General features: G+C 40.9%; 1 protein-coding gene across 3 annotated transcripts in view; it reads left to right on the forward strand.

The window, feature by feature from the left end:
* The window catches only part of STARD3NL (STARD3 N-terminal like), a 49,818-nt gene extending 40,304 nt beyond the window's left edge, over window positions 1-9,514 (forward strand). For 2 of the 3 annotated variants that reach the window (XM_057550289.1, XM_057550290.1), the window contains exons 7-9: window positions 1,287-1,382; window positions 7,848-7,922; window positions 9,154-9,514. In XM_057550289.1, coding sequence (XP_057406272.1) covers window positions 1,287-1,382; window positions 7,848-7,906 — 155 coding nt within the window. In that variant the 3' untranslated portion in view covers window positions 7,907-7,922; window positions 9,154-9,514. The remainder of the gene's footprint in view (window positions 1-1,286; window positions 1,383-7,847; window positions 7,923-9,153) is intronic. The other variant, XM_007187753.2, reaches the window with a different exon arrangement.
* The last annotated feature ends 2,492 nt before the right edge of the window (window positions 9,515-12,006 follow it).

The following is a 12,006-nucleotide window of genomic DNA, read 5'->3' on the forward strand; positions in this document are numbered from 1 at the left end:
GATTGATTGAGCTTTAGGATGAATTATGGGGCTGGAATTCTTCTCTGCATGATGGCCTTAGTGAAAGCCTGCACATCCCACCTGCCATCTTAGAGGTGATATAATCAAAGTTCAATGCAGAGACCTGGGCAGTTTCAAGACATGCTGTTTTTATGCTCTGTCAGTCATCTGGCTGGATTTGCCCTGCCTAATAGGAAAAAAAAAAATTCTTGTGTCTTATAGAAAGTTAAGCATGATTGTAACCTCAAGATACAGCAGAAGGGAAAATAACCTTGCAAGTGGTTTTATTTTTCAAAAGCTCATATACAAAGAAGAAATCTAGAAGAAAAGAATTATAATTTCAAGAGTAGATTTTAAAACACATTAATCAGACCAAGGTCCATCTTCTAGTCTGTGCCCTCTGTTCCTTTATGAGAATGTATTGTGGAAAGGGGACAAATAAAGCTAATGGAAGCCACTTCTTAAAAAGTTGTAAATAGAGGACTTCCCTGGCGGTCCGGTGGTTAGCACTCTGTGTGTCCACTGCAGGGGGCACAGGTTCGATCCCTGGTTGGGGAACTAAGGTCCCCCTGCCGCATGGCGCAGCCAAAAATAAAAAATAAAAAGTTGTATATAAACATCAAACTGAACTTTATTGAAAGCATTATCAACTGTGAACGTGACTGAGGCTTGCATGCCTATGTGATTAAACCAAATTCAAAGTAACTAATAAAGCAGAACATATAATTAATGAAAAAATTGAAAACAGCATTTATTTTCACTGTAGCATGTATTACATGCATACCTGGCACCTGCTATTTGGCCCGGTGCTTCCTCTAGCTTTATGTTGGTGTTAACTCAGCTTCAGCCAGAAGAACTCATTGTCAACAGCCTCTCTCATCATGTGCTAGTGCTTTGATGCTTTACGTCTGCCATTTCTCTAACCAGACACAGATGTAAAGCATGACCAGGTTTTTTGTTTGGCTTTGTGCTTTGGTTTTGATGTTGTTGATTTCTATACGGAAATAGGTATTTCCTAAGGGAAAGATGCTATAAATACAGAGCCAAAGAATCCCATGAGTAACCTGAAGCAATTTTTTTTTAACTAGTTGAAATCTGTCCTTATTGTACTGGTTCATAGTTTATTAATAACACTTTGTTTTTGGTTGAAAGATTTTCAGAGTACCCTTCCTGCTAAGAGTTTTTTTAAAAACGTAATAGTAACACCATTTCATTGTGATTAACCTCGCCACGAAGCTACCAGAACACTGACATCATTCCCAGTATCTGAATTTCTTCTCTTCCAGGACTCCTGATAGTTCACGATGCCTCGGAGAGGGCAGCACTGATACCTGGTGGTCTTTCTGATGGTCAGTTTTATTCTCCTCCTGAATCCGAAGCAGGTAAAAAATTTGATTATCATTTGCATCTTTGTCCATCATTCAGAACTTGGTCCCCCTCTCCCCCTCACTACCCCCTCTACTTCTCAATACGCTTAGCAAACATTTAACATACCAAGCATTTAGGTTGTAGATATAACTAAGACTAAGACGTGGTCTTGATGTGCGACCCGTGATGAGATGCAGAGATGTGAAAATAAACGTGGTCGAGGGCCCTAGACCTGATGCGTGGCCGGGGGGAGGGTCTCTATGCTCTGTTATCTGTCACCCCCTAACTGGCCTTCCTCCACAATCCCCCATGTCTGAGAGTGGCAGCACTGCCTACCCAGTTGCCCAAGTCAGAAACCAGAGCCTCACTGGGGACTCTGCCCCTTGCCTGTGGCTCCCGGCCCATCGTTCACCACGCCGTTTTGACCCTCGTTGTTTCTGCCTCCTTGCTTTCATTTAAATTGCACCACTTATCATATCTGTAGCCTCAGTTCAGCATTTCTCGTTTCTTTTTTTTTTTGGCCGCGCCGTGCGGCATGTGGGATCTTAGCTCCCTGACCAGGGCTGGAACTCGCGGCCCCTGCATTGGAAGCGTGGAGTCTTCCCCGTCTTCCCCACTGGACCGCCAGGGGATGCCCCCAGCATTTCTCATCTCAATTTCTGCGGCAGCCTCCTCCTCAGCTGCCTTCTCCCAACCAGCCACTAGAATGCCATGTTAAATAGAACAATTGCATTGTTCCAAAGGTTCTTCATAACCACTCTGTGAGGTAGAAGTCTCATTACCCCTGTTTTAGAGATGAGCAAGTTGAGACACAGAGAAGTGAGGTGGGTTGTCCAGCCTCACACAAAGAGCAAGAAGGTGGAGGATTTGAACCCCAGCTCCAGGGCTAGTGTCCATGCTCACAGCTAATATGCAGCCTTTCAGTATTAATGAATGTGCAAGATTGATCACGTTATTCCCTTGCTTGAAAGCCTTCGGCGGCGCAAAGGATTAAGAAAGTCATTGGATCCTTAGCCTGACAGAAAGCACCTCTGTGTCCACCCTTACCCAGTGAGCCAAGCTCTCTTCTCCTTATGCTCCTCGTGTGCTGTTCTTAGCTTTCCGAAAATAACACTAAAACCCTCAAGCCATTGTGCATGTTGCTTGTTCTATCCTTGGTGTTACCCTCTGCAGTCCTAGTTTCCATTCACGCGTGCAGAGGCTTCTCCCCACTCCCACCCTCCCCCTGGCTCCCAGCAGTCCTAGGTAGGGGGTCTTTTGCCTCGGTTCTCTAAGCTCTCTCCCACAGCCCTGTCATCCTGTGCTGACTGCACCGTCTTTGGCAGTGACTTGGCCTGTTTCTATTACTGGGATATAAACTTGGGTTAGAGACGACATTGTTTTATTCCCCACATTACATTTAGTAAATATTTTAAACACACACACACACACACACACACACACACACACTAGAGTAAAACCAGACTCGAGGCAGAAAGAGCCGCGTGAATATCAAAGGCACAGCAATGGGACATAGGATATTAGGGGAACTCGAAGTAACTTGATATTCTGGGCTGTTGGTGTTAGATTTAAAAGCAATATAAAACACAAAATCATAGAGTCAGATGAAATAAAGATATGAATTAACAGAAACGCTATTTCTCAGCCAGCAGAAACTAGAATAAGTATTAAACTTTCATTACCTCATTATAAGGATGCTTTCCTTGAGAATTTTGTATGTCACAGGACTCATTCTTTCAAAAAATAAGTTTGCATTACAGTTCATGCTTTTGTATAACTTTTTTTCTAAGACTAATAAAATTTCTCAGCCCCAATGTATTTTTGTAATTAGAAGTTCAGAACAACAGGATAATAACGTGAGGAATACCTCAGGCATTTTTCATCCAGCAAGGCATTGGCTTCCTTCTTTGACTTTTACCACCACCTAGTGGCAGTTGGAAGCATTACCATTTCATTGAATTATGAAGGTAAACAAAAACAACCCTGTCAGCGTTCCACTGGGTGGCTGCGTTGTATAAGACACAGCCCGGATTAGTAGTGGGCAGAGGAGTGTTCAAAGTGACTTACTTTATTGTATTATATTTTCATTGTCTGAATGTTCAATTCAGGAAAGAATTAAGATTGAAAACTATTATTGGAATTAATGTGCCTAGAAAGAAGATTTTACTTTAAAATAAAGCTTTCTTAGGAGGTCAGCGGACAAATATTAAATAGTCTTCTAGCAGCAGAAGTTATAAGCTTTTTGCCCTTATACAGTGCTAATTGGTCCCTATCAATAAGAAGGTGTCTGGGGCCTGCCTTGCCCTTTCTTGTCCTTCTCTAGCACCTAGTATAGTGCCTGGCACATAGTAAACTTAGAACTGTTGAAGGAATGAATGAAGAGAGAAAGAAAGAAATTGGAGGCACCAGAAATTTAAATGTTAGCATTTTTCCTTGTAAAGGAATGGCTTGAATGTTAGAATCACAGAGCTTTGGAAAATTAGCACATTTTAGTGGATGTACTTTTAAAGGATATAAAGGTGGTTTGTTTTACAGATTTGCTTGTTGGTTTAGCCATATCCTGTTTGCCTGTGTATTAAATGGAAAGAATGAGGAAGCAGAGTCCTTTCTCGGATGATTGGGTTGAGGTTGTTATGTGCTCAGACAATTTAAGTGAACCAGTTGTGATGCTGGAGAAAAGGTAATTTGTCACCTCTTGAATCATGGAAAGACTGACTTAAAATGAAGAATAGCTCAATTGCATACTATCATCTGTGCTAAACAAATCTAGATGAAGGCATTGAAATTTTTGTGTGTGTGTGTGCCTTCTAAAATGGGTGTGGCCACACCGCACAAGGATCTGTGGGCAAGGATGTTCAGTGCAGTATTGTTTATAAAGTAAAGCAGGGCAAAATGAAACCCAAGCCTGGGAACACCTAAAAGAGGCAAAACATTTAAATAACTTATGGTACATCCTTATAAATCCTATGAGGCTGTTAAAAGGAGGCTGAGGTTTATAAACTAATAAGGAAAGATGTCCACTATATATTAAGTAAAAAAAGGCAACTTGCAGAAGAGTATACACACTATGAGTCTATTTGTGTTAAACACGTGTATATATATACACTGCAAAATGTACTTTTATAAGTACATTTGAAAAAAAAAACTAGTTGGTAAAATAAACTGCCTGAGGTCTAAATAAATAAATAAATAAAAGTCATTAAAATAAAATGGAATTTAACATTTAAATACCAGTTTACCTTTATAAATTATGGGCCATTTTTGTACGTTAGATAAGTTTTCTGGAGTTTTTGAAACATCTTTTTTTTTCTTTTGAATTTTATTTTATTTATTTTTTTGTACAGCAGCAGGTCCTTATTAGTCATCAATTTTATACACATCAGTGTATACCTGTCAATCCCAATCTCCCAATTCATCACACCACCACCACCACCCCCCACCACTTTCCCCCCTTGTTGTCCATACATTTGTTCTCTACATCTGTGTCTCAATTTCTGCCCTGCAAACCGGTTCATCTTTACCATTTTTCTAGGTTCCACATATCTGCATTAATACATGATATTTATTTTTCTCTTTCTGACTTACTTCACTCTGTATGACAGTCTCTAGATCCATCCACGTCTCTACAAATGACCCAATTTCATTCCTTTTTTATGGCTGAGTAAGGCATGGAAATTTGAATTTGACACCATGCATGCTGGTGTGGGCTAAGTCTGTGAAATTATGTCCCCTGTGGTGTGTGGTTGTGGATGTGTCTTTTCAGTTGTTGTTGTTGTTTTTAATTCTTTTATTTTTAAGCCTGGCTTCCTAGGGGTCACCCCTGTGTCTGCATAGCTTCGTGGTAGCCAGTGATTAGACAGCCTTTGTGGTCAGTCACCTTGATTAAGACTTTCATCCTCGGCCAAATGGATATTTGTATGTATTGGATAGCACATTCAAATTTCAGGTCTTTTTGAGTCTTCTTCAAAAAGCCTTTTTCAGCTTTTGGAGTCTTCTTTTGCTGAATATTTTCACACCTCCTCTGCATATGCTCACAGCCTCATGGTTTTTAGGCTGTAGTGTGGGTTCTCTTGGGTTTCCGTTGTGTATGCGCACAGCTTCAGCCAAGCATATGCTTGCTGCAGCCGTGACCATCACCTCAAACCAGCAGAGGCTCTGACCTCTGTGCTCACATACCACCAAGTCTGTCATTTCACCATCGCATCACTTCTCACCCCAGATTAAATGAGCTCCTTCAGCTGTGTAAGTTTGCCACCAGTCCTCACGGCCTGCCATACTCTGGAAGAACCTTCCTGCCATGGAGCTGGGCGATGGGAGGTGGGGGAAGAATGGGGGCAGCCAAAGGAAAGAGCGACATGGTGTTCCCGCAGTTCTGCAGTTTCTCAAGCACGTCTCACATAGTTGTAAGCCTTTGGTCATTTCCCCAACACTGAACTTGCTGTCTGGTTCATCTAGTTCAGTTTTATAGTCGCTTTTCAAGGAGAGGGTTTCTTGAACTCCTTATTCGACAATAGCCAGAACGCCTTGCTAGCATTCACTTTTAAATTATGGAAAGCATGTACATTATTATGTTTTAATTTAAAGTTTGGCTTTATTTAGGACTCCCAAATAGTTCCAAGCCACGTCAGCTCATTGTGGCTTGAGTGCCGTTACCCTGACAGGTGGAAAGTGAGCCCGGAAACAGGAAGGCTCACTGTGACCACTTTCCTTAGACTCCTTTCAAAGTGACATGGCAGTTACACCACCCCAGGGTCTCTAAGATTTCCAGCAGTTGAATAAGCTGGGAAGTGAAGCCTCCCAACCACTATATCTTTATGTATTTGTTTTACCACAAACTTAACCTGAACGACATGACATTTATGAGGTTGAGGTGTGGGACTCAAAACTTTTCTTAAGATTCTCAGGCATTCATTCTTCTCTACCAGATTTGTTCTTGGCTATAATCCAGGCAGACGTTCTCGAAGAAAAAAGTGCCCTTTTAAAAAACTTTTTATTGGGGTATAGTTGATTTACAATGTTGTGTTAGTTTCAGGTGTACAGCAAAGTGAATCAGTTATACATATGCATATACCCACTCTTTTTTTAGATTCTTTTCCCATATAGGCCATTACAGAGTATTGAGTAGAGTTCCCTGTGCTATACAGTAGGTCCTTGTTAGTTATCTATTTTATATATAGTAGTGTGTGTATGTCCATCCCAGTCTCCCAATTCATCCCTCTCCCCCCACCCCTCCACTTTGTCTCCGGTGAAATTGCCCTTTTTGAAGTGTATTATCTGATAAGAGTAAAGCAACAGTGAGGCTGGCTGCTTTTGCAGGAGTAAGTAACATTCTAACCTGTTCCCTTGGTCTCCTCACCCCTCTCTTTAGTTCCCTTCCCTGATTATGAGAGGAATGCGTAATTGTTATAAAAATGTGTGAAAAGAACAAAAATGAAAGATAACGCTCCTTCAAACTATTCAGCAACATTAGTATTGACGGTTTAGTTTGTTTCCTTCTACTTTTGTGTAATTTACATAATTGTTGGCCGTACTGTCTGTGTTATTTATACCCTGTTTTAAAAATTATAAAGTCACTTTAAGTTTATGGTAGAAATTTTGGAATATCCAGAAATGTACATAAGTCACCTGGTCATTTATTTCTAGTCTTACTGATTTGTATAAGTATATCAAGTTTTTAAAATTTTTATCAAATGTGATCTTACACTATATTTCTCATTACATATTTGCCTTTACTTTATAGCATATGCATTTCCCATGTTGTTATATACTGTATAAACACAGTTTTTAAGTGGATGGAAGATATTTCATGGAAATATAATAATTACTTAACTTTTCTTCTACTCTCAGACATTAGATTTTTCTTCTCATTTTTAGAGGGAAAGTCTTCATAATGGAAAAAAGTGTTATTTCCTCAGGGAGATATCCTAAGGATATCATCCCCGAGTGGAATGACTGGGTCACGTGCAAGAATAACAGAAGGCTCACGCAACATTGACCCAGAATGGTTGTAACCATGGTCGCTGGCAACAGCGCACAATGGTGACCATCTGCCTTGCCTGTACATTGGAATCCCTCACTGCTCTCTCACTCACTGAATACAGCTATTTTTCAAAATATGTAGATTAAATTATTAATACCCAAAGATTCTTGCACTTGAAAAACAGGTAAGCTTTTCAGCAAAGAAGTAGAAGAGGAGGAGCAGTGCATAATAGTTCTTGGTCCATATGAATATTTTTAGAACATACGTGAAATCCATTTTGACAGATCAGTGCTTGCGATAGGTCCTATTTGAAAGGTTTCCCTCCTACAAGATATAAAGTAAAACTATTTTACAGTTTTGTTAACTTGAATCTCTTGTGGCTTAAACATATGTATCCCTCATTTAAAATTTTATGCTCGTAGATTATAATTTTAAAGAAATCGTTTGTTACTGTAATCGAATGCAGTACTTTTTCTCCTTCCCCTTCCCTACCATCTAGGATCTGAAAATGAAGCTGAAGAAAAGCAGGACAGTGAAAAACCACTTTTAGAACTATGAGTAAGACTTTTATTAAGTAAGTCTTCGAAAATGAAACTGTAATAATGAAGTGGTTAAATACGGAGCCTTTCTTTGAGTAGATTCAAAGTAAAATTCAAAGAATATGTGTGTGATTATACGTTATATTTCTCCTAAGTACATGAATTTGTCAGGCCCATTTTATAATGTAAAATCTCTTAACCTTTTCTAGGTATAAATTTGTGAAGGATGAGAAATACCTCAGAGTCCCAAATTTCTAAATAAGGATGACTTAGTTCCTTTTTGTTTATGTAGCCAGAATGTCTCTGTGTCAGACTTTGTTTAATTACAAACCCTAACTTCTGAGGGCGGCGAGGGCAGCAGTCCTGGGAGGCTGGTACTGTCATTGTCTCCACTTACACGGAGGCGGGTGAGACTGAGGGTGAGCCATTGGTCCAAGGTCGCACAGTTGGCAGGGGCAGAGCCGGGACTCAGGCGTTCCGTGTGGTACCAGGATCCGTTCTGGTCCCGCACCGGATGGACGTCTCTGGAGGGTTCTGGAGCTTCTGAGATGACACATGTGGTCCAGTCACAGCAATCAGGCCCAATGTACCTCCAGGTCAGGGCACATTGTTCAGTCCCTTCAAATCATCAAAGGAAACATTTCAACCTCAGAAATGCGAGCAAATAAACATACAGTCAATTGTAGAAGCAGCAACCCTGCTTAATTATTTAACCACAGAAGGGAAAAGAGAGTAGATCTTAAAAGTTCCCATCACAAGAAAAAAAAATAATCCGTAACTATGTATAGTGAGGGATGTCAACTAGACTTACTGCAGTGATCGTTTCACAATGTAGACAAATACAGAATCATTAGGTGGTATAACTTAAACTAATAAAATGTTATATGTCAATTACATCTCAACTTAAAAAAATAATGAAATAAAATTTAGAATTTTATTAAAAAAAAATAAAAGGCAGCCAGAGGCAGCCAGAGTCGCAGCAAACGGAGGCCCCGCCCTGCATCAGTGGTACCCAACACGCTCCGGCTCCTTTTTCTACAACAGTGTTCAGACATAGGACAAAAATATGGGCATGTGAATAAGGACGTCCTTTTCTAAAATGCTTTAAAATAAATTCTTGGGTGGCCTCACCCATGGTCTTTCAAGTGTCTGTAACACAGCCTATCTTTTGTATGTAGACTTTGTTGTAAATGCATAAAGCAAAATGTAGCATTTTGCCTTTTTACACTGCATCTCAAATATTTCTGTGTTCTCTCTTTTTCTAAGTGTGAAAAACCTTCACTGAACGTCACCAGAGGGAAAAAAGGACTGAAACTGGGGGTCTCCCTATTGAGGGTTGAAATGGTGACATCCACTGCTGACGTTACTGAACGGCTAATAAAGAATTTATTGATTGTAATACCTCACAGACATGGTACCATCTCCACATACATTTAATCACCTGCCTGTGGCTGGTAAGATAATGTCATGATCCATCCTGTATCCAGTGAGACTTGAGTCTGATCTGTCAATGAATAGTTGCAGAAAGTCTTGTGCTGTGTTCCTGATCAAAAGACTTCTTAATATATTGGAATAACACTTTTTTTAGTATGCAAAATATCTTTTTATTTTGACTTGCAGAATGGAATTTTTTTGTTTCATGTCTCGGATTTCTTTTGTCTTTCTTTTTTAACTCCCTACATTTCCCTTGTGTTTTTTTAACTCATGCACATGCACTATTTGTACAATTTTAAAAGGTAATAAAATCCAACATATCAAAATGATCAGTTTTATTTTTCCTGTTTTGCATTATGTATTTGGCCTAAAGTGTTGGAATTACAAAAGGGGAACATGAGGGATTGTGAATACATATAAAAAGTCACCAGAAATGGAATCGTTCTCTCAGAAGTATGATCTAAAATAGTCTAAATACTCTTCTTTGAACCCACTCTATGAAATCATTTTCCCTTGTGTTTAGCTAGTTTGAATTAAAATGAGCTCAATTATATTGTGAGCTATTTTTGTTAAACAGGAATATTCAACGCAATGCTTCCTGGGAAGGCAGCATGTCTATCAGTTTTCTTTCATTATTCATTGTGTCATTCAAGAAATACTCAACTGTGTATGATGGAAATGGTGCCGGTTTGGATGGAAACTGACCATTTATGCACATCAAATCAACTCCATCCGTGCTTGGTCTAAGAATGGGCCACAGGACCGAAGTGCAACTGGAGGCTCCCTGGGAGGCTGGGGCCTAACCAGGGGGAGCTTCTTCCATGGAGAAAGGGGGAGGGAGAGCTCCAGGGCCTGGCTTTGGACTAAAGCCTCAAGAATTCAGTGGTATCATCACAACGAGAACATCCTGTCTCGGGAGTGGACCCCCATCTACACCATGACCACTGATATGGCCTGTGTGCCTTTAACCTGAGAAGTAGCTCTCCTCAACACACTGGGTTGGACCAGTAGGATGTGGCCAGTCCTCCTAGGTGGGCAAGGCCCCCCCAGATGTTGGCTCTCAGAGCAGAGACCAAGGAGGATGAAGGATGTGACTTGAATGTGCTGTAAGGTCAGACTGTGAGAGCTAAAGCATTGATCTCAGCTGTAGAGCCGTGCTTCCCTCTGGGACTGGACGGATGGAGTCCAGGGCTCAGACCCCTGCTGGGCGAGGTGGAGGCGGGACACCTGCTCTTCATGCTTGCGTTGCTGAGCAGCCCTTGGCTCGTTCACCCATCACACTGTTATCTGATGTCAGTGCTTCTATTAAGCCTTGCTCAGGATGACTCTGAAGTCATTTTGTCCCATTAGGGGGACTTATGTGACTCAGTATATGACACTCAATTGCATGGGTGAGATCAGGGCCTCCGTATCTCAGTTCTTGTGAGGGAAAAAAGCACATCACATCTGTCCATGCAGCTGGGTTTAGGGGATCGGGTCTTATGTCACCCTGTCTACACTGAGAAAAGGAAACCAAGAAGTACCAGCCTCAGTAAATCACAGATCATGGAAGAGCATGGGTGGTTGGTGGAATGTCAGGGATTATCTTAGTGCTGCAAGGAGTCCTGTCTGCTCTTTCCTCCAGAACAGAGTCCTGAGCGTGGACGGAGGAGCAGCATCTGAATATTCTGGGCGTAAGTTTCCCAACTCACATAGGAGCTAATTGGAGGAACTGCATACAGAAATAATGGGGAACGCCAAGCCACAGCCTAGAATATGTTTGATAGCAATTATGTGCCTGTGTAGAGGGATGTTTTCTTTCCATTAGCTGTGACCCTTTGAAAGTGAGCAAAGTTGGTTGTGGTTTAACTGTTCTTATTTCCTTGTGACACCCCATCTACCCCTTGCACAGTCCCAACCAGCAGGGGCCGGTTTGACTTTGAGCATTTTCCACGAATCAACCACATTCGACAGAGCACACAAACAAAAGAAGCCTGAGAAAATGAAACACCACCAGCCATACCAGCGCCCTCCTGCCACTCACGCTGTCACCCTCACCACCACCACCCTCCCGTCTCTGCACCTCCCAGGCCAGGGCAGCCCAGGGCGAGTTGGGAAAGGAAGTTGCTGAGAAGTTGGAAACCACAGGAGGCACTGCCCAGCAGGGCCCTGGCGGTGAAATCAGCTGCACAAAACTGTCAGAGATTTGCAATTTTTCCATCTTGCCTTTCTATGCTTTCCCAATGTAGAAATAGTTTCCAGTCTCCAAGAGGAGGGCCAGGTACTTGGGCTAAAGAGATCTGCTCAAATATCTAATTTGGATAGTCTCCACCAAGGAGATTATCTAAATTAGATTTCATCTTTCTTGTATCTGGTTGCTCTTATTTTGTTTCCAAATGGGAACCTCTATTTGGTTTTCAAAAGAACTAGTTTCACAGAAGCTGAAGTGAATTGTAAACACAGAAACAAACAAAAAAACAGCTTCCCAATTTTAAAGGAGACAATGTTTTAATTCTAATACATAAAAAGGATTTTTACTTTAAAAGGATTAGAGAAAATAGAAAAATATACAATCACTTATTTTTTCACTCACCTACCATGCAGTGAACATTTTGTTTTGTGTGTGCCTGTAGAAATACACAGACACACATATAAATGAGCATCATACTTGTTACTATTACCACTCAATAGAAAAAAGTGATCAAA

The sequence above is a fragment of the Balaenoptera acutorostrata genome, chromosome 7 (assembly GCF_949987535.1).
Source record: "Balaenoptera acutorostrata chromosome 7, mBalAcu1.1, whole genome shotgun sequence".
In the NCBI taxonomy this organism is placed as follows: Eukaryota; Metazoa; Chordata; class Mammalia; order Artiodactyla; family Balaenopteridae; genus Balaenoptera; species Balaenoptera acutorostrata.